General features: G+C 49.1%; 1 protein-coding gene across 6 annotated transcripts in view; it reads right to left on the bottom strand.

Moving 5' to 3' along the window:
• The window catches only part of ARNT2 (aryl hydrocarbon receptor nuclear translocator 2), a 196,854-nt gene that overhangs the window by 155,306 nt on the left and 21,926 nt on the right, over positions 1-19,622 (bottom strand). For 5 of the 6 annotated variants that reach the window (XM_036844101.1, XM_036844099.1, XM_036844104.1 and 2 more), the window contains exon 1: positions 14,858-14,969. The exons of the other annotated variant lie outside the window; for it this stretch is intronic. In XM_036844101.1, the coding sequence (XP_036699996.1) occupies positions 14,858-14,954 (97 nt within the window). In that variant the 5' untranslated portion in view covers positions 14,955-14,969. Of the gene's footprint in view, positions 1-14,857; positions 14,970-19,622 lie in introns of those variants that run through there. 6 annotated transcript variants of the gene reach the window in all.

Genomic DNA, 19,622 nt, shown 5'->3' with positions numbered 1-19,622 from the left:
CTCGGTCACATGACTGCGAAGCAGCAGAGCGGGCTCTCACCATTCAGCCACCCCCGGAAGGGCCCTCGCCCCTCAAGGTGCTCAGGCAGAGGCTGGGCAGAGAGCAGACCCCTTCCCCGGGTGGGGTGGGGGCAAGCAGAGACGCTGTAACATCAAGACTCTAAATCACAGGCCCAGGTGGAAGCTGCGTGACATGCAGGAAATGTCCATGCTTTGGGGTCACGGGCAAGCTATTCATCATCCCTAAGCTCCAGTTTCCTCATCTATAAAAAAAGGAATATCCCCACATCATGCACAGTTACCGTGGGGATTAAGGAAGATCACTCATTTAAGACGCCTGGCAGTCTACAAGCCACAGAATGCCAAAGACTGTCAGCAACCACCAAAAGCAATGAGATTGGCATGGAAAAGAGCCTTCCTCAGAGCTTTCAGAAAGAACCAAGCCTGCTGACACTTGGATTTCAAACTTCTAGCCTCCAGACTGTGAGACAATAAATTTCTGTCGTTTAAAAAAAAATAAAGACGATTGGTAAATAAAAAATAAAAATAATAGATGCCTGGCAGAAGTTATTTCCCCTTTCCCCTTTGACTTTCCCCCAAGAAAAGAATGTTTTTTAAAGCAGACATTGTGTGTGTGTGTGGGTGTGTCTGTATTTTTACATAACCCTTGAGCAAAACTTAGCTTTTCTGTGCCTCAGTCTTCTATCTATAAAATGGGCATAATAAGAAATAGTAAATCCCTCATGAGGTTGCTATGAGGATTAAAAAAGCTAATACCCATAAAGCACTTAGAATGATGCCTGGCACATAGTAAGCACTTCTAAGCGTTTGCTAAGTAAAACACACACAAAGGCACTAACAAAATTTACGATCGTTTTCTTACTGTAAGGGATTAGGTCACTTCTGTGATTTGATTTCTATGGCTCTGTCTCACAGAAGTGCAGGAAGGGTGACAGTGGGCCACAGAAGAGGGGGGTGGCCACAGGACTGACTCCTCTGCAGCCCCATGTGCAAAATGCCCCCCAGGGTGATGCTATTACAAGGGAGACACAGGGGGCTGCCGCAGGCCCGGGCAGCCTGAGCCGCGGTCCTCGTCCTGTGCCGACCTCACACTGCCTCCCTACTGAGAGCTCTGCCTTTAAGTGGCTTGCCCACCCATAGCCCAGGGAGGGGTCAGCAGACAGGCCCCAAGTGTGCCTCCACCCCCTCTCCCAGGTCCCTGCAGGGCTCCACAGATGCACACCCCCCGCCCTGGACTGACGTGGACACGGCTCCCTCCTCACTACACCGTGCTCTCACCCAGGAGAGCCTCACCTGAGCAGGTGCACATGCCCCCGTCACAGCCCTGGGACCCCATGGTCCCACACAGCCCCACACTGCCTTCAGAGGGTTCACGCAAGCCAGCAAGGGAGCCCAGAAATCCCGGATGAACCACCCGTGACCTCTCGACTCCGGTCCCTGTGGGCGACCCAGGCGGGCACTGGCAAGGAATTCCACTGAGAGAAGCGTGGCGGTCGTGGTCTGCACCTTGACTTCCCCCGCAGTTGAGGGCTGACCACACGTAGCAAGGAGAGGCTCTAGTGCCACAGAAACATGAACACATCCTACGGACCAGAACACCACGTCAACATGCAAATCAATCCTAAAAGCAGAGGAGGAATTGTCAACTGTACAAGTAAGAGTTGCCACGTGTGGGGACTTCCCTGGTGGTCCAGTGGGTAAGACTGCACACTCCCAATGCAGGGGGCCTGGGTTCGCTCCCTAGTTGGGGAATTAGATCTCACATGTATGCCGCAACTAAGATCCCTCATGCCACAACTAAGGAGCCCACATGCCGCAAGTGAGACCCAGCACAGCCAAATAAATAAATAAAGAACATATAAATATTAAAAAAAAAAAAAAAAAAGAGTTGCCACATGTGGCAAAGTCACTGCTCCCCTTCGGGTCTCCCCTCAGGGTCTTCTCACTTCTCATTCTCCCTTCAATCCCCTGCAGTCAGGCCTTTGTCCATGTCACCCAGCTAGGGAGCTGGCGTCATCACAGGGGTCTCATCTCTGCCCCCGCCCTTTTCTGTGGGGTGCAGCTGCCCGCTCCCCACCACCAGCACTCTCTCCTGGGTTGCCAGGGGCTGCATCCCTTCCCTCCCACCTCTCAGGCCCTCCTTCTCCTCTCCTTGGCCAGCTCCCCCTCCTCCACCCGGCCTCCAGGCACTTTCACCACTCCCTCTTCTCTGTTCTCCCTCCAGGTGAACCCATTCAAGCACCGGCATCAGTACCACTTCTGTGCTGATGATTCCCAAATCCAGTTCTCAAGTCCTGCTGTCACGTCCTAAAGGTCTCTCCGTCCTCTGGGTTCTCTGCTGGCCTATCGCAGGGCCTCCTCCCTTGGTCTCTCTGCATCTACTCTCCCACTGTTCGCACAGGAGTCAGCTGACCAGTCCACCTCTTACTTCTCTCCTCTAGCGGCTTCTCTTTGCTCTCAGCACAAATGTGGAGTTCCCTGCAACGATCAGCCAGTTCCTGTGTGGTCAGGCTGCTGTCCACCTCTCCTGCCCACCTCTTCGGCTCTGGCCACCCTGCCCTATCAGTCTTATGAACACACTGTGTTCCCTCCCACCTCAGGGCCTTTGCACATGCTGTGTCCTGTGGCCAGAAAGCCCTCTTCCATCTCTTCACCAAGTTAACTCCTAACAGTCATTGAGATTCAGCTCAAACATCACTTTTCCAAGGAAGCCTGTCCTTGGCCAATCCCTTTCCCTCCCATTCTAGGTCTGGTCCCTGGTGATTCATTCTTACTGTACCTGTACTTCTCCTGTGAATGAATGAAGGTCACAGCGGTCCAGATGACAGAAAACAGGGCTTGAATGATGGAGCCGCCCAGAGGGCATTCAGGAGGAAGGAGATGATGTTACTGCCTCAAAATACACGATGTGTCACCGTCAGGGCCCAGAAAGGAAGACTCTAAAAAGCCTTGGTCACCTGATCCTCCTACACTGAGACTGCATGGGGCAAAAAATTTCGGGAGGAGGAAGAAAAATATGGTTGGTTCGGTTGCATATTTACATCTACCACACCATACACTTGATATATGGGGACTCTGCAGCAAAGGAGAGGTGTGATCGCTTACACCTTCCTCTGTCCATTTATTCAGAGGGTCATGCGCTAAATAGGCATCTGGTTCTAGTCTGGCTTCATTACTATGCGACTCAGTTTCCCCATCTATTCTCCAACTAAGAAATGGGGTTAATCAGGACATCCCTTCCTTCTGCAGAAGCTGCTGTAAGAAAATGGGGCCTGTTTCAATTACACACAGCATTTGCTAAGCTCTGATTTTGAGCCAGGAGCTGTGCTACAAGCTGGTTGGTCAGAGATGGAAAGACCCCATCCTGCCGCTGACAGGTTCAGTCTTGAGTGTGATGGAGACTCAGAGCCAGGTAATTTCATACTGAGAGCTGTGTGCTGTGCAAGAGACTGGACACTGGGTGGTGGGAAGGACCAGGAAGATCCAAGAAGGCTTCCTGGAGGAGGCCACACCTGTGCTATCCTGGCAATGGACTGCAAACGCTTCAGGGAGGAATGAAGCACGATATAAAAGATGCCCTTTTCCTAAATGTATTCCTTTGATTGCTCCAGAATTTATGAACAGACTCATTCATGCCCCTGCTTGGAGGGGCATGCCCTCTTGTTCATGTCCAGTCACTGGAGCTTTCTGGCCTTTTACCCCAACTGCAGCTCCCAACAGGATCTAGAATTATTCCCCCACCTCAAATGCAACCGTCTTGTATAGCTCCTTGCTCAGGATCCCTGGTCATAACCAATGACAAATGCACAAATAGACAGAAATCTCTCCATCTACAGCAGTCCCACCCCAAATGCCAGTATTGCCTCCAACCCAGGAAATGTTGTTTCCCGTTACACACAGGGATGGAATGACCGCCTGCCCTTACACAAAGTTGCAGGTTTTCAGCTCATTTCAACTGCAGTACAAGCTGAGGCTTTTGAAAGCTTCACCGGAATACAGAAAACAGATCTAGCTTACAATGCAGCATCTAGCTAAGGACTATTTCACATTTCAAATGCAGACACAGTGTATAGAATTCCTAAAATACAGTATAGGGAGCAAAAACCTGGGGAAAAATGTGAAACTTGAGAGCATTACAGATGAAAAGAACATGAGGAAGTGAAAAAACATTTTGTTCCCTCCCCCACTATTTCATGTGAATCTAAATAAGAAAAATATCCCTTGATCTTCACACTGCAAAAAAATGTTATTGACATGCAAACTCTCACAAAACAATGACATAATATTTTAATAACCGTTCAAATAAACAAAACCCAAAAGGGTCTCTCCATGGTTGGGAGGGAGTGAGGGACAGCTACCCAAAGAAAAACACTCTCTTCACTATTCATTTCTCTTAGAACAATTCTTTCCACAGAAAGCACATCAAATATCACAGCCATACCTTTTCAGAGGGATTAAACAAAGATCTTTCTTCCTTGTGACCAGCACCTTCTTGGGAGAATCTGTTATCCGTGTAGAAGAAATGTCAGAAACCTCTGGGAGGAAATGAGCTGCATTTGTATTCCGCTCAGAAAATGTCATCACAGATCTGTTTACCTTAACTGTGGACCATGATTCAGCCGTGACAACTGTCTTGCATACTGATCAATTTATTTGCAGCAAAATTTCTAATGTTAACTGCTTAGGTTCTGAAAAATTGGTGACTTGGATTTCTTGTGCAACCACAATGTATGCTGAAATCTCTAGATTGTTATCAAAACATTTCAGGCAGAGATCAAAAAGGATTCCTCCTGATGTGCAAGGGAGAAAGGGTCCCTTCCACTTCTGGAAGGAAGGCAGGGCACATGACTCCCAAAGGCCCTCCATAGGGTGGGATTTTTGTAGCACAAGGTACAGAAAAATCATTAGACCGAGAGCCAGGGGATTCTGACCCCAGGTCCTTGCTAGACTTTAACCAGCCGTGTATCCTCTGTAAGGCAGCCCTCATCCAAAGGCGGGCTGGGTGGGGGTCTCTGCAGCAGGGCAGGAGGTGGTAGACATGGGAAGAGACGGCCAGTGGACCCAGGAAAGGAGGAAGAGGCCAGGTCCTTCCTCCATCAGCTGGTGTCTCCCTCCTGGACACAGAGCCCTGGCTGTGGGCCTGAGTCACTCCTAGCCAGCAGGCAGGTTTGGCATTAGGGAACTGGAAGCAGTCCCAGGGCAGCCTGGGGAGATGCCCTCCCACCTCAGCTAGCAATGCTGGCTTACGCAGAGCCCTGCTCCCTGGCCCGAGTGGGCAGTGCTGTGCCCTTTGGAACACAGACACTGCACCAGAGCCCACTAGGGCATTAGCACCTGTATTCCCACTAGGGTCCAAGCCCACCCTCGTGGCTGAAGGCCCTGCATCCCTGCCTTGAACTTTATAAAAAGGGTAAAACACACAGACCCAAGAAGAAGACGGGCAACTAACAATTCCAGAGGAAGAAAGGTAGGGAGGTTACTGATGAGGTTATGATTCTGGCGGAAGACAGGAAGAGTGAGCTCCACACTCAATCTGGCCGCCTTCTGGGACATGACAGACAAAGGCCCACATATATAACCACAACGGGGCCTCCACCACGAATTGTCCCGTGCTTGAGTCAAATACGACAGCCAGAGACCATCAGAGGGAAGTGGGTCTCATCTGTCAGGCACAAGACAGGCCAGGTCACCTGGGTTGTAGGCTCGGGGTCTGTCAGTGGACAGGCTTCCCTTGAGAGGGTCTTAGAGGGATCCTCAGTTAAAACCCAGGCTGTGGTTGAAGGAAACTCCTTGAGGCAGGAGGACACGTGAAACTGTCTTCAAATACATGAGAGACCTTCCTGTATGAAACAGAAGAGGCCAGTTCTCGATTATTGCCAAGGCCTTGGCACGGCGGCCAAGGATATGAAGGGTAAGGGAAGAAATGAATGACTCACATGCGCGCTGACTGTCCAAATACAGTTTGAAGTTGAAAAGAAACCAAATGAACTAAAACGTCTGACATAAAGTGAAAAGCTAATAAATTATGGAATACCCACACAGATAAAAATCACTCAGCCATTAAATATCATGATTTCAAAGAATAATGTTACAGGAAAATGCTAAGGGTACATTAATAGAGCAGGATACAAAAGCTTAGAGGCAAACATATATCTGTCAGGGATCCATCAAAATTCAGCTTCAGTCACAGTATTTGCCCTGCTTCTGAACGAATGCCTCGACCTTTGAAAGGACGAGCAGTGGAATACCCATTTCAGGATCGTTTCTGGCATCCCTGAACTTGTGGGTAATCAATGACCCTATCATCACATGGGTCACCATCGTTATCTACATCTATAGTATATCAACAGCAATCCCAAAACAAGGCATGCCACACAAACTTACTGTTCAAGTCTGAATATTCACTTTCAAACGTAAATAGGCATTCTAGATGAACTAAGATTGAAAAGCTCCTTATATATATGTTTCAATTCTCCCTATCAGATGGTTTATAAATATACTGTTGTAGGAGTATAATGTGTGATAATTCATTGCCATAGGCTGAAAGCTATTAATTTTACGTGCAAAACCAATTATTAAGAATTTTCAAATACTTAAATGTAAGAGAAAATGGGGAAATAATACAAATGTTAAGGGAGAATGCATTAGCTTGCTGCCTTTAGGAAGACTATTATATCCTTTTTGAGCTAAGATGTCTATAGAACCATAAATAATAATACAAAGCAGAATAAAAGAGATTATCAGAGTATGCTGTAATTAATATCTTTTTTTTAGAGATTTTGAAAGACTGCTTTTTTAAAATTTATTTATTTATTTATTTATTTATTTATTTTTGGCTGCGTTGGGTCTTTGTTGCTGCACGTGGGCTTTCTCTAGTTGCAGCGAGCGGGGGCTACTCTTCGTTGTGGTGCATGGGGTTCTCATTGTGGTGGCTTCTCTTGTTGCGGAGCACAGGCTCTAGGCACGCGGGCTTCAGTAGTTGTGGCACACTCGCTCAGTAGTTGTGGCTCATGGGCTTAGTTGCTCTGCGGCATGTGGGATCTTCCCGGACCAGGGCTCAAACCCATGTCCCCTGCATTGGCAGGCAGATTCTTAACCACTGCACCACCAGGGAAGCCCTGTAATTAATATCTTTGTGGAGTTGTTTGGTATATGTACTGGCCTTCATAGCAATAAACTGTCAAGATTTTTAATTTTTATAATTTATTTGTTTAGGCCATGCATCTTTCAAGAAAAATTCTTATTTGGAAGTTTTCATATCTGTACAAGGGTGAATTAATAGCCAGCTTTGTCAACTTTGCTACCTCAAAACTGCACGAAAGAAAACCTTCAAAATCAAGTACATCAAGCTGATCTAGAGGAAATCATCATCAATCTAGATGCAATTAAGAAAACAAAGAGAAAAAAGAGGAAATGTTAGGGAAATATGAAGTCCCCCTGATACCTCTCATTCCTCCCCCAAACTCAACTGCAAACGAACATCTATTTAGTATCACCAACTGCAGCATGATGAACACAGGAGCAATCAGCCGTGAACAGTGCCCATATATTATTGAGTCAGATGTCAACCTTTTACAATGTAACTACTACTAATAAATAATAATAAAATAGTAATAAAACCTACTTTTGTAAAATGTCTGGCTTTCATTCAATGATGGTGATATTCAGCTCCAGCCTCAAACACAACCAAACGTTGACTTTGATGCTCAGACATTCAGCATTAGGTCCAATGGATTTAATTCAATGCACCTCTAATACACACATACAGTAGAGAAAGATTGTGTGTGTGTGTGTATGTGTGTGTGTGTCTTGAGGTCAATACACTAAAAAGGGGACAAAGCTATATTTGAATGGTCAGATTACCTGTGATTTTTATTTCCCACTTACCATTTTCTGTATCTCTAAGTTGTTACAATTTAGAATACAGTACTCTTATGATGGGGGTACAATGCAAGTGGTTGATTTGAAAGTGAAGGAGCAGGCGCGGGATGCTGGACCCGTAGGCAGGCTGCTTGGGAACTCAGAGCACAGAGCTGGGAAGTGGAACAGAGGCCGGCAGGTGGGAAGTCGTGCAGCACCTACAGCTGAGCAAGCTCGCCCCGGAGGAAGGGGAAGGGGTGGTGGGCGGGAAGGGGGCGCGGCTCCAAGATGAAGTACCTGCTGAGCCCCACAGCAGGGCTGTGAGAGAAGCATCCCCATCCCCGTTTCCCAGGTGAGATAGTATTTACTCTTTTCTGATGAGAACAGTAGTAAATGTACGTGGTAAACGATCTGAAATATTCAGGAAAGTGGAAAGAATGGGGAGATGAGGCCAGACAAGAGGAGAGGATAAAAACAGGACAAGAGAAACAGAGAAGGTGAGGCTCCAGCCAAGAGATACTGGAAAAGCAGTCATTCGAGGTGAGGGGCGTGCTGCCGGCAGCTCAGAAGCGGGGACGCGGGACAGCGGTGGCCAGAGGCCTGGGCATGTTGCTCCTGCCCCTCATCCCCCACCCCAGTCCATGACTTCTCCATGCCTGTGGGCAGTGGGGAGCTTCCCTGCACACACAGGGGGCCGGTTACTCCAGTCGGTACCATTCAGAACCAGGACCTGGTCCTGAACTCCTCACAGCCGTGCCCGCCTCTCAAACACACCCCGACGCTTACCTAGCACTTGCCAGGTCCCAGGCACAGCGTAGGCGGTGAATACAGAGAAAGGGAAGAGGGAGCCCGGTAAGGTGAGGGAAGAAGGAGCAGCAAAGAGCCCAGGACACGTGGCTGTGTGAGAAGTGACGCACAGGTAAGTTCACAGAGCTCCGGGAACTGGAGGTGTCAGCACGCCCAAACCGCAAGCAGCAACGCGTGGGAAGGGTTTAGAGGCTCTGGAGGCAGTGAGCTGGTGGACTTGTGGTGAACACTGTTTAACCAGTAAGCGACAGACGAAGCGAGTCAGACTAGAGTCTCAGAGATACCGTGGCCTTATCAATTCTCATCCAAACAAGGACACTTTTGACAGAGAGTGGGACATGTATTAAACCAGACCGCACGCAGCTGTGTGTGGACGCCAGGTCCTGGATGCCACAGTGAAAGGGGTGGGTAACATCTCTGGCGCCAGGACCCATATACCATGAAGCAAACACACCCCCACCAGGACACTAGATGGTTAATGATCTGGGGGATGTGGGTCACCTGGGAATACCACTGCCGAGTTCAGACTCCCCGAACCACCCAGCAACCAAGACTTCCGTACATTCACTCAAACCCTAAGGAGGCGGCACTGTGATGGAGACCCTCGGAGGCACGGGGTGGAAGCAAGATCATGCTGTTACAATCTGTCATTTGCTGAGCATGGGTCTCTAGTCCCTGAGGGCAGGGAGCAGTGTCTATTCATTTTTCTTAGGGACTCGACACATCTTTCAATGACTGCCATGTTTTCCTTGTTGCCATGTTTGAGATGAACTGGGTCCCATAGAACAGGGTTCCTGGAAGCCTTGCTGAATGCTCAGATCCCAACTGCTCTTCTGAGTGATTTACCCACCTGTTATAGACTGCTTTGTGTTCCCCCGAAATTCATATGTTGAAACCCTAATCCTAGTGGAATGGTATTTGGAGGTGGGGCCTTTGGGAGGTCATTAGGTCCTAAGGATGGGGCCCTCATGATGGAATTAGTTTCTTTGTAGAGACAGGAGAGAGCTTGCTTCTTCTATCTCTCTGCTCCCAGCCATGAGGACACAGCAAGAGGGCATCCATCTGCAAACAGAAAGAGGCCAGCGCCTTGATCTTGGGCTTCCCAGCCTCCAGAACCGTCAGAAATAAATGTTTGCTGTTTAAGCCGCTGGTCTATGGTATTCTTGTTATAGCAGTTTGAACAGTCTAAAACACCACCTCTGGCCTGAAAGTCAACAAGAAACAGAGTGCCTGTCTGGTGAGAAGGTGGGACTTCAGCTACAGCTGGCTCACCCAGGCTGGATGAGGCCCCCGCCATGTCCTCGGGTAAAGACAGGAGGGGAAAGCTGTGTAATGGTGAGAGCTGGGCAGAGACAGGGAAGGACGAAGGAAGGGGGTGACTTGGGTGAAGACAGTGGAGGTTTCCTGGACACCTGGATGGAGGTCATTTGCCCACTGGTGCAGAGCATCATAGATGGGACGCCCAGGCCACTCAATACACATATTTCACGTGAATGAATGAACGGGTGGAGGAATTAATTTTACTCTGAGTGCTGCTCCAAGGGGCACATAAAAGGTTCTCAATTACTCAGGTGCAAAATCAGTGCCAAGTAACCAATGGCAGTTTTGAAGCCGTCTCTGGAGCCCACACACCACCCATGTCTGACCCGGTAACGACCTTGGATAGAGTATCCTTATGACTGTCCTGCCCGATCCAGGTGGAGGGAGAGAGGGGAGGAAGCAGGCCCGAGACGGAGGAGTGTGGTGAGAAAGACGCACAGGAGGCACTGCTGTTTGGATTGGGAGGAAGTGGAACGGATGAGAAGGGGGGGAAAGGGAGGACTGGGAACCCACAGTGAAAGGAAGCCAGTTCAAAAGCCTGCATGGCCTCTGCTCAGCAGCACCGGGCCCTGCTGCCCCCAAAGCAAGAGGACCAGACAGTGGCTCTTGTTGGGGGGGGGGGGCGGTTCCTATGCCCTGAATCTGGGAGCCTAAGGGTTCCTGAACACTGAAAACCAAAATATAAAGGAGCAAGTGCTACAGCCCAGAGACGGAGGAAGCCCAGGGGGAGAGCTGGCAGCTGGGCATCTGAGAAAAGCGGCCTGGAGGTAAATGGAGGAGGGAGGACACGGAGGGCCAGGAGGAGCCATGCTGGTCACCTGCTGTGTCTGCAGACACTAAGGGATGGGGAGCTCTCTGGAAAGTGGGCTTTGGGGAGTGTAAAAGTCATCCAAGGAGGGATGGGCATGAGTGGGAGAACAGACCCACTGGTACCAGCAGCTCACCTGCAGGTAGAGTCCAGGTGCGGCCTCACGGGAGAAGGACTTGGAAAGAATCAAGGAGAAGGTGGCCTTGGACGTTCCCACCTGCTATGTGCTCTCCCCACCCGCCACTTTGCACCCAGGACTTCAGAAAAAGTCATGACTTACTTCACTCCAAATGACAGTCACTAGGTCCATCAGAGTGAAGTAAGTCAGAAAGAGAAAAACAAATACCGTATGCTAACACATATATATGGAATCTAAAAAAAAAAAATGGTCATGAAGAACCTAGGGGCAAGACGGGAATAAAGATGCAGACCTACTAGAGAATGGACTTGAGGACACGGGGAAGGGGAAGGGTAAGCTGCAACAAAGTGAGAGAGTGGCATGGACATATATACACTACCAAACGTAAAATAGCTAGCTAGTGGGAAGCAGCCGCATAGCACAGGGAGATCAGCTCAGTGCTGTGTGACCACCTAGAGGGGTGGGATAAGGAGGGTGGGAGGGAGGGAGATGCAAGAGGGAAGAGGTATGGGGACATATGTATAGGTATAACTGATTCACTTTGTTATAAAGCAGAAACTAACACACCATTGTAAAGCAATTATACTCCAATAAAGACGTTAAAAAAAAAAAAGGAAGAGTCATGAAAAATCTCCTTAAGGGTACCGCTTTTTACCTCTCTAAGCTCCTGGTTTCCTGCCTCCTTACCTCCACCGTCCTGCTCCTGTACATTTCCTCCCCCTCTCCTCTTCCGCCTCTCCTCTCCCTCCCCGCTCTCTTCCACTCCCCTTCCCCTGCACTCCTGCTCCATTACTGACCCCACCTTGAGCCCCTCTCTCTCCACCCCTTGTCAATTTTCTCTTGACCCCTCCCTCTGTCCCTTGCTTGCTGGTCCCACTTCTCAGCCCTTTGACATCTCTGATTCCTGCCAACCCTCTACCTCTCCCCGACACAAAAGCACATGCACACCTTCACCTAAACTCTCTCTTTCTGAGGTCCCTGTGCCCTGGTATTGTCCCTCGGGACTCTATCTCTGGCTTCAAGTTTTCAGGTGCGGTCACATGCGACTGTGTGACTCCACGTAGAGATTAATGTCAATGAGGTAAACTTTCCATAGGAAACACAGCAGAGAAAGGCAATATTGTTACACACCCTCAAGTCTATAGACGTCCAGTGTCATGCTGTCGCCTGGGGAAGGACCAGCGTTTCTCATTCAGGAAATCTTGTCAAACAGGAACAAAAAAAATAAGAACCCTTCTCATTCTTTAAATGCAATTCTTTCTTTAAATGCAATTCTTCTCATTCGTTAAATGCCTTTACTTGAAAAGGAAGAAAAAAAACGGGAACACACCCCACAAAACGCTGATTAAGGAAATCACTATCCTTCCAGAGATATAAAATCTCCTTTGAAAAGTTTTATGAAACAAAGTGGTTTCCTTGTTGAATATATTCCTTGATGAATGTAATTCATCCATCATGCAAGAAATACGTTGTGCATTCAGTTTTAAACAGTGAGTTACTCTACAAATATAAAATATGCAAAAGAGTAACAATGTTTACATGCAAGGTATTAAAATCAGTTTTCTTTTCAAAGTGATTACTGTATTGTTTTTGCGCTCCTTGGTACCAAAAACCAAATGGATTTGTTCCCTGTGGCCCAATTTCTGCCAGGACCCTGATACTTGAAGGGAGGAGTGGGTGAGCTCCTGGAGAAGGAGCTACTGAGGTTTCCTAGAACCATGGAAAGCCTGGGCTGGAGAGGCCTTCAGTGATCATGAGACCACACTCTCTGGTTATAGATGAAGACCCCAGGCTCCAAGAGCTCATGGGAACATCGCTCTGAGTCCCCCTCAGTCCAGACCATCTAAGCCAGAGGTCGGCACACTTCTTCCATGAGGGGTCAGGGAGTAGATATTTCAGGCTTTGCAGGCCACGGTTTCTGTGGCAACTACTCATCTCTGAGGTTATGGTCCCAAAGCAGCTATAGATAGTATGTAAATGAGTGGGTTTGGCTGTGTGCCAACTTATCAACTGATATTTGAATTTCATATCATTTTCACATTTTGTAATATTCTTCTTCTGTGGGCTTTTCCCCCCAACCATTTAAAAATGTAAAAATCATTCTTAGCTTGTGGGCCATAGAAAAATAGGAGGCAGGCCAGATGTCGTCCATCAGCCACTATTTGCAACCTCTGGTCTAAGCAAATGAGCCCAAGTCTCCTGCCAAAGCAGGTCCCAGGAGAAGCTGAGGAATCTTCTACCTCTAATGCAGCTGACGGTGGGCAAGGCATTGCCCTCTCACTGTGCCCCAGAGATGCAGGCGAACAGCAGCAAGTGTGTGTATTTCATCACGGTCCACACCCAAAAGAGTAGTAGTTAGATGGGAAACAGATGTTGCATTTTTACCTACTGAGAAAACCCCCAATCTCTGAGGCTGAGCTCCCAGGAGGGTTCCACCGAGTCAAACCCTCACAAGGTCTGTGGTCAGTTCCATCAGGCCACCTGAGAAGGGGACCGGGGCCACCACACCTGGACTTGTCCCCAAGGCAGAGGAGAGGCCCAGGCAGAGATCAAGGGGTGGCTGGTCATTTCAGAGAGCTGCTTCGACTGCCTGGCCTCCTGCAAGATGATCCCCACCCAGCAGGCCACCCAAGCATGGCCAGAGAGGGCTTCAGCCTCTGGGTGATCTTTCAAGGAGGATGAGGGATGCAGAGCCTGCCCTCGGCACCAAGACCGGAGAGCTGGCTGGCCAGCAGGAGCTGCCAACAGCAGTGCAGGCAATGAGAGAAGGCTGCAGAGACCTGCAGAAGCAGCTGGGAGCGGGAACAACAGCTCGGGCTGCGGGCTGAGAAACAGCTGACTGGCTTGCAGAACCAGGGTCCCTGCAGTAAGCAATGGCACTGTCCTGGCCACGAGGCCTGAGGGGAAAACGCACAAGGGGAGAACAGGAGAAGATGAAGCAACAGAGAGAGAGGAATCGGGCCTGGCCTGCAAGAAGCGCCGGCCAAGCTGCTTCCGCCCGTCCCCACCCACAGCCCCGACGAGGGACGGTCCTGAAACGGGCGTTCTGGGAGGAGGCACAGAGCAGCCAGGGCCCCTCCGTGCCACCTTCAGGATCCTGAAGGAAGCCCTGCAGCTACCGGGGAAAGGAAAGGCCAAGGGGCTTTCAGAGGAAAGGCGCTGGCGGGACGAGGGCCTCGGGAAGACTGCCCTGGAGATGGGGGGCGGGGGAGGGCTGGGGCTGGTCCCCCCGTGACCAGGACATGGGCAGGAGCAATGGTCGTAAGGACTCCATGCAACCCATCATAACCCTGCTGTTCCCGGCAACCCACCTGTCGGAAGAGAGCCAGGGCCTCTGGAAGGAGACCTTGCGGAGCAGGCAGACGGCCTGCTAGTCGCAGGGCCTGGGCTGCTGACTTTGCAGGGACAATTCGGGGTTTGAGTCCTGGTTTTGTTGCTGCCTTTACAGTAAGTCCCCTACATACAAACAAGTTCCGTTCCGAGAGCGCATTCGTAAGTCCAACAAAGTTAGCCTAGGTACCCAACTAACACAACTGGCTGTATAGTACTGTACTGTAATAGGTTTATAATATTTTCACACAAATAATACATAAAAAAGAAACACAAAAAATAAAAGAAACATTTTTAATCTTACAGTACAGTACCTTGAAAAGTACAGTACCAGTTACATCACTGCTGCTTTTATGCTTGCTTCTGGACATCCTGGGCTTGAAATAAAGATACTGTACTACTGTACTCTATACAGTACTGTAAAGTACACGAAAGCACAACCACTTGTAGAGGATACACGCACGTGACAATGTTCGCCAGACACGTGAACTAACTTACGTGACTGGATGTGCGAATGCACATTCGCATCTTTGAAAGTTCGCAACTTGAAGGTATGTATGTAGGGGACTTACTGCATTGGAGGGATGGGGTGGTGGCGACAGGTGATGGTTGTTTTTCTTCAGAAGAATTCCACTCCACGGTTGCCCTGACTGCTGCCCACTGCCCCATGGCGGGAGGTCAGGGGGGCGGGGGGTGTGATACTGGATCCTGGTGAGGGATATCAATGAAGGTGAGCAGAGTGTCGGCTGGTGGAAAACTCCCCTAGGACATGGTCTGGGGCAGGAGAATGTAGGATTCATCCCCGTGCACGTACCACCCGAGACAGGGCCCAGCACAGAGCGGGGCAGACTGAGCTCGTGGGTGAGCTGACCAGGGAAAGCTGCACAGGCTTCCCCGGGCACACCATCCTCCCCCCACCCAAGGTCTGGACAGGCTGCCTAAGTGACAGCTTTCAAGTTTCTGGTGGTGGGGTGGGGGGATGGGGGGGAGGATATTATGACCCTCATTCCCACATTCCCAATCCTGATGATTTCTCTGTGTCACTAAAGCTAAAGAGACCATCCGAGCAGAGCAAAACCCCAAGGTCACAACCAATATCCTTGAAGCATCAGGCAGATCCAGCCCTTCAAAGACATCAGGAGAAGGGTAAGGAGAAGCCAGGAAGGAGAGCCTAAAGCCATTTACACGTCAAATCTGAGACTGGCGGTGGTGGCATCTGGAGTCCTCTGGGCTCTGTCTCCTCTGGGCTTGTTCTTCCTGGCTCCTGGGTATTCCAAGAGGGAACACACCCAGGGAGCTTTTGGAGGGGAAGAACTTTGACTTAGGAGCTCTGCTATGGGTTTGACTGGTTTGACCATACAAATGACACATAGTTGACCTTTCCATTTTCCCACGGGTCTACCTTAGATCCAGGGTCTGGAAGGAAACTGGCCAGCATGGCTGGGGGACAGAGGAGAAGAGAGGCTGGTTGGGCCTGGGAAGTGGGGAGACCACCTAGATCTCAGAGCCAGGACCACACACATCGTCATATGATCTGTTGACTCATCTTAGAGGGTGAAAGCCCAGTCACAGCTATGGTATCGAGTCAGAAGGCCTAGGAAGCCATGGTGGTACCAGGAGCAGTGGCTCTCATCCTGGGGAGGAGACCTGAATGGCAAGAGAACCCTTCTGAGGGGATGAAAAGATCCCGATGACGGCTGCCCTGTTGGCACTTCTCAGAGGGACAGTGATGTCCTGTGCATGTGACTCCAAGGGGGGCAGAGTAGGGAAAAGGACGAGATGCCAGGCAGGGGTGCAGGGGTGCTTCTGCCGCTTCCTAGGACAGAATGGTGGTCGTGACCCTGGCTGGCACGAGAAAGGGCCTGGCTTTCTTGACTGGGCGGAGGCTCTGCTGGGAACTTCGACCCAGCAGTATTAGGCCACAGCATCCCTTTGTTCTGAAAAGCTGTGTCAGTCAAGTTCATTTCCTCTGCTTTCTATCCTAAGAGGAGGTTTGGAATATAGAAAAGGCATTCTGAGAAGAAAGAACCTTCTGGTGACTTACACTGTATCAAGTAAACCCTCCATATTTTCCAGGCCACTTCCTGGCATGAAGGATGTGTCAAATAAACATTGAGGGTTAAGTTCATTACACGTCACAAAATTATTTTTGTCTATTTCTAGATCCAGGGGCCAGATGTGGTATATGAGCAGATGACAGAGAATGAAAGTTGGGAATTGCATATTAAAGGGATAACGTTCACTTTGAACCGACAGTGGTTCTCTGCTTCCTCAGAATCCTCTGCATCTCTCTTCCAGAAGAGAACGGAATTTGCTCCCATTAAACTGAAGAATCTGCTTTGTGAAGGCATGTGTCAGGGACGTGGGACACAAAGCTTAGGGTCTTGGTTCTGCCAGTTCCTCCTCTGTGTGACCTGGACCCTCCTTCAGTACCACTTTCCACATTAATCAACTGAGGGCACTTCAGCGGACAGTGGTTTCACGCAGCCGAGATAATCCCTGCACAGTTGCGGTATAAGATAGAACACAATGCTGAGGCTGGAACACGAGAACATCCAGGTCCCTTCTTTGCTCACTTGTGAAGCTGGGTGAGCCACACTCTGACCCACCCCCACTGCATCTGTAAATGATGCAACCCATGTACTCATGCCTCATGAGATAACGTCCAATAAATGGTTAGTAGGTCAATATGGCAACGCACATACGAGTACGGCTCACACTGCTCAGCAGTTTCCCTAGCGTCCGCTGAGTCTGTGCACAGACGTGGTCAGGGTGAACCATTCCACAGCGCTGCCTCCTGTAGGGTTGGAGGAAAGCACCCAGATCTTGGGCCTCTGGCCCACAATGAGTGTTCCACTCAGTCATTCCACGAGTACAGTCCTTATTATGCAAATATCAGTGGTGTTTAAGTGCCTGTACTCAGCCCGCATGCCAATACAATAGACAAGCAGAGACTGCCCTTCACCATCATCAGGACCAGCTGCTGAGGGTGGGTGATCTAACCATAAATGCCAGAGAGACACGGCGAGGCAGAGCGGGGCTGGCCGGGCAGGAGGAAGGGAAGCTGGATGCAGACTGTAAGCCCTCAGATGACAGGAACAAGAAGGAATTAGAGTAGAACTGAAAGGTAGCAGAGAACTTTCCAAGAGCCGGGACTGTCTAAATGCCTTATAAATGAACAAGTCACCCAGCATGCACCAAGCAGGGCCTGGGGTGGGGGGCTATCGGGCCATGGCTTTATCATAGGGATCCCTGCTGTGACTACAGGGTTAAAATAAATGACCTGTATCTTCCTAAGACGTATGACTACATGATCTTCAACTACTTGGCAGTAATGTACGGACTAGAGGTTCCACGGTTAACCTCAATCTTTATATTCTAAAACGGAACTCAGTTTTTCCTTCCCGAACCATCTGGTAAGCCGACTTCCATTCTTTCCATCAGCAGAACCTCACTTGTTTTCAATCTTGAGGCTCAAAACTCCCTGCTTTCCTTCCGTTAAGGTTTTCTAGGCAGCCATCTTCTATCAGGTACCGTGCCAGGCACTGCCGCAAACTCAAAATTGAGTGGGATGGTCCCATACAGACTCAATTTGAGCTGTGAACAAAGAAGTAATTTTTAAATGTCTTAGGAGAGAGGGAGACAGGGACACAGAGCACACAAGCTCAGGTCTCAGCAGGAAGAGCCTCAGTCACAGAGCCCATACCTCGCAGGCCTGGTGCCCCTGCTCACTGCCCTTCCTGACGTCTGTTTCTTCTCATTTTTCCCACCTGAGTTTACGACCTTACTGCCCCAAACATGGGTCACTACAACAAGCATCTAACGAAAATAGTTCTGTGCTAGTGCTACAGACGGTATTGTGTCCCCATCAGAAGTCACATGTTGAAGCCCTAAAACCTAATGTGATGGTAGTCAGAGGTAGGCCTCTGGGAGGTGGTGAGGTTTAGATGAGACCTCAGGGATAAAGGTCCCACAATGGGACCAGTGCCCTTATGACAAACACCAGAGAGCCTGCTTCCCCCCTCTCGCTACCATGTGAGGACACAGCAAGAAGGGGGCCATCTACAAGCCAGACAGTGAGCTCCTGTCAGGAACCAAACGGGCCAGCACCTTGATCTTGGACTTCCCAGCCTCCAAACTGTGAGAAAATGAATATCTGTTGTTGAAGCCACCCGGTCTGTGGTATTTCGTTATGGTAGCCCAAGCGAATACAGTTGGTCAACAGCACCTAGTCAAAAAGAATGCCTTTCATTTGTGAAAGGTGTTCTAAACAATTTAACCAGGTTAAGAGTAGTGAAAACTTTTTTCCTCTCTCTGTCATGGACACCGAGGGAAAACAACCCAATGAATGATGACCACACCCTTGTGTTAACCAAGTCTTCCCTTTCCTTGGCCCTGCCCCCTCCTAGGTAGTGGCCTTGGGAGAAAGGGGCCATTAAGAAGTTGGGTTTTGCTCTGATGGAAAGAAGGTCAAGAGGAGCTGAATTCTGATGGCAGCCTGGGGCTCCTATGATTGCTGTTCTATGTATCCTGTTAAGATAATACCTAAAACCCAACTCTACTTGTCCAGCTATGCTCAAAGTAGAAAATATGGGGACCAGGGGACTTCCCTGGAGGTCCAGTGGTTAAGACTTCATCTTCCAATGCAGGGGGCGTGGGTTCGATCCCTGGTTGGGGAGCTAAGATCCCACATGCCTCAAGGCCAAAAAACCAAAAACATAAAACAGAAGCAATATTATAACAAATTCAATAAAGATTTTTAGAAAAATGATCCACATCAAAAAATCTTAAAAAAAAAATAAGAAAGAAAATATGGGGGCCAGTATGACCCAGGAGCTGTTAGGAGCTACCCATAATCCACATTTATCTTGAGAAGAAGCACGGACCTCAAGAATCTACCTCCCTGGCCACAGAAGGCAATCATTCACATTTCCATCTTTTCTCTTTTATCCATACACCAAATAAATGGTACATCTCCATTTCTAAAGAGTACTTAATTCAATTGAGCCTCCTGGATAGACTGGGGAACCTGAAATAGGGAGCAAATATGGATCACGACCCTCAGAGGTCATCCTGTAGAGATGCTATTGATATAGCTATCTTCATCGAAGAGAGTGGAAAAGAAACGTGTGTATTAGGGTTTCAGGTTTTAACACAGCCATTTAGAGAGCCACTCTAGCAGAAACAGGAAGTCTGCTCTACATTTAAGAAGTCAAAGATTACACAGCATTTCAGGCTCCCAGGAAGGACATTCTTGTCTTGAGCTATTTAAAGGCATTTGAGTCCCTGTTCATCCTCATCTTGATCATCTCATTTATGTTCATCTTGACAGAAACA

The sequence above is a fragment of the Balaenoptera musculus genome, chromosome 2, assembly GCF_009873245.2.
Source record: "Balaenoptera musculus isolate JJ_BM4_2016_0621 chromosome 2, mBalMus1.pri.v3, whole genome shotgun sequence".
NCBI lineage: Eukaryota > Metazoa > Chordata > Mammalia > Artiodactyla > Balaenopteridae > Balaenoptera > Balaenoptera musculus.
Note: the sequence above shows the minus strand (reverse complement) of the source record. Positions and strands in the feature narration are given on the sequence as shown.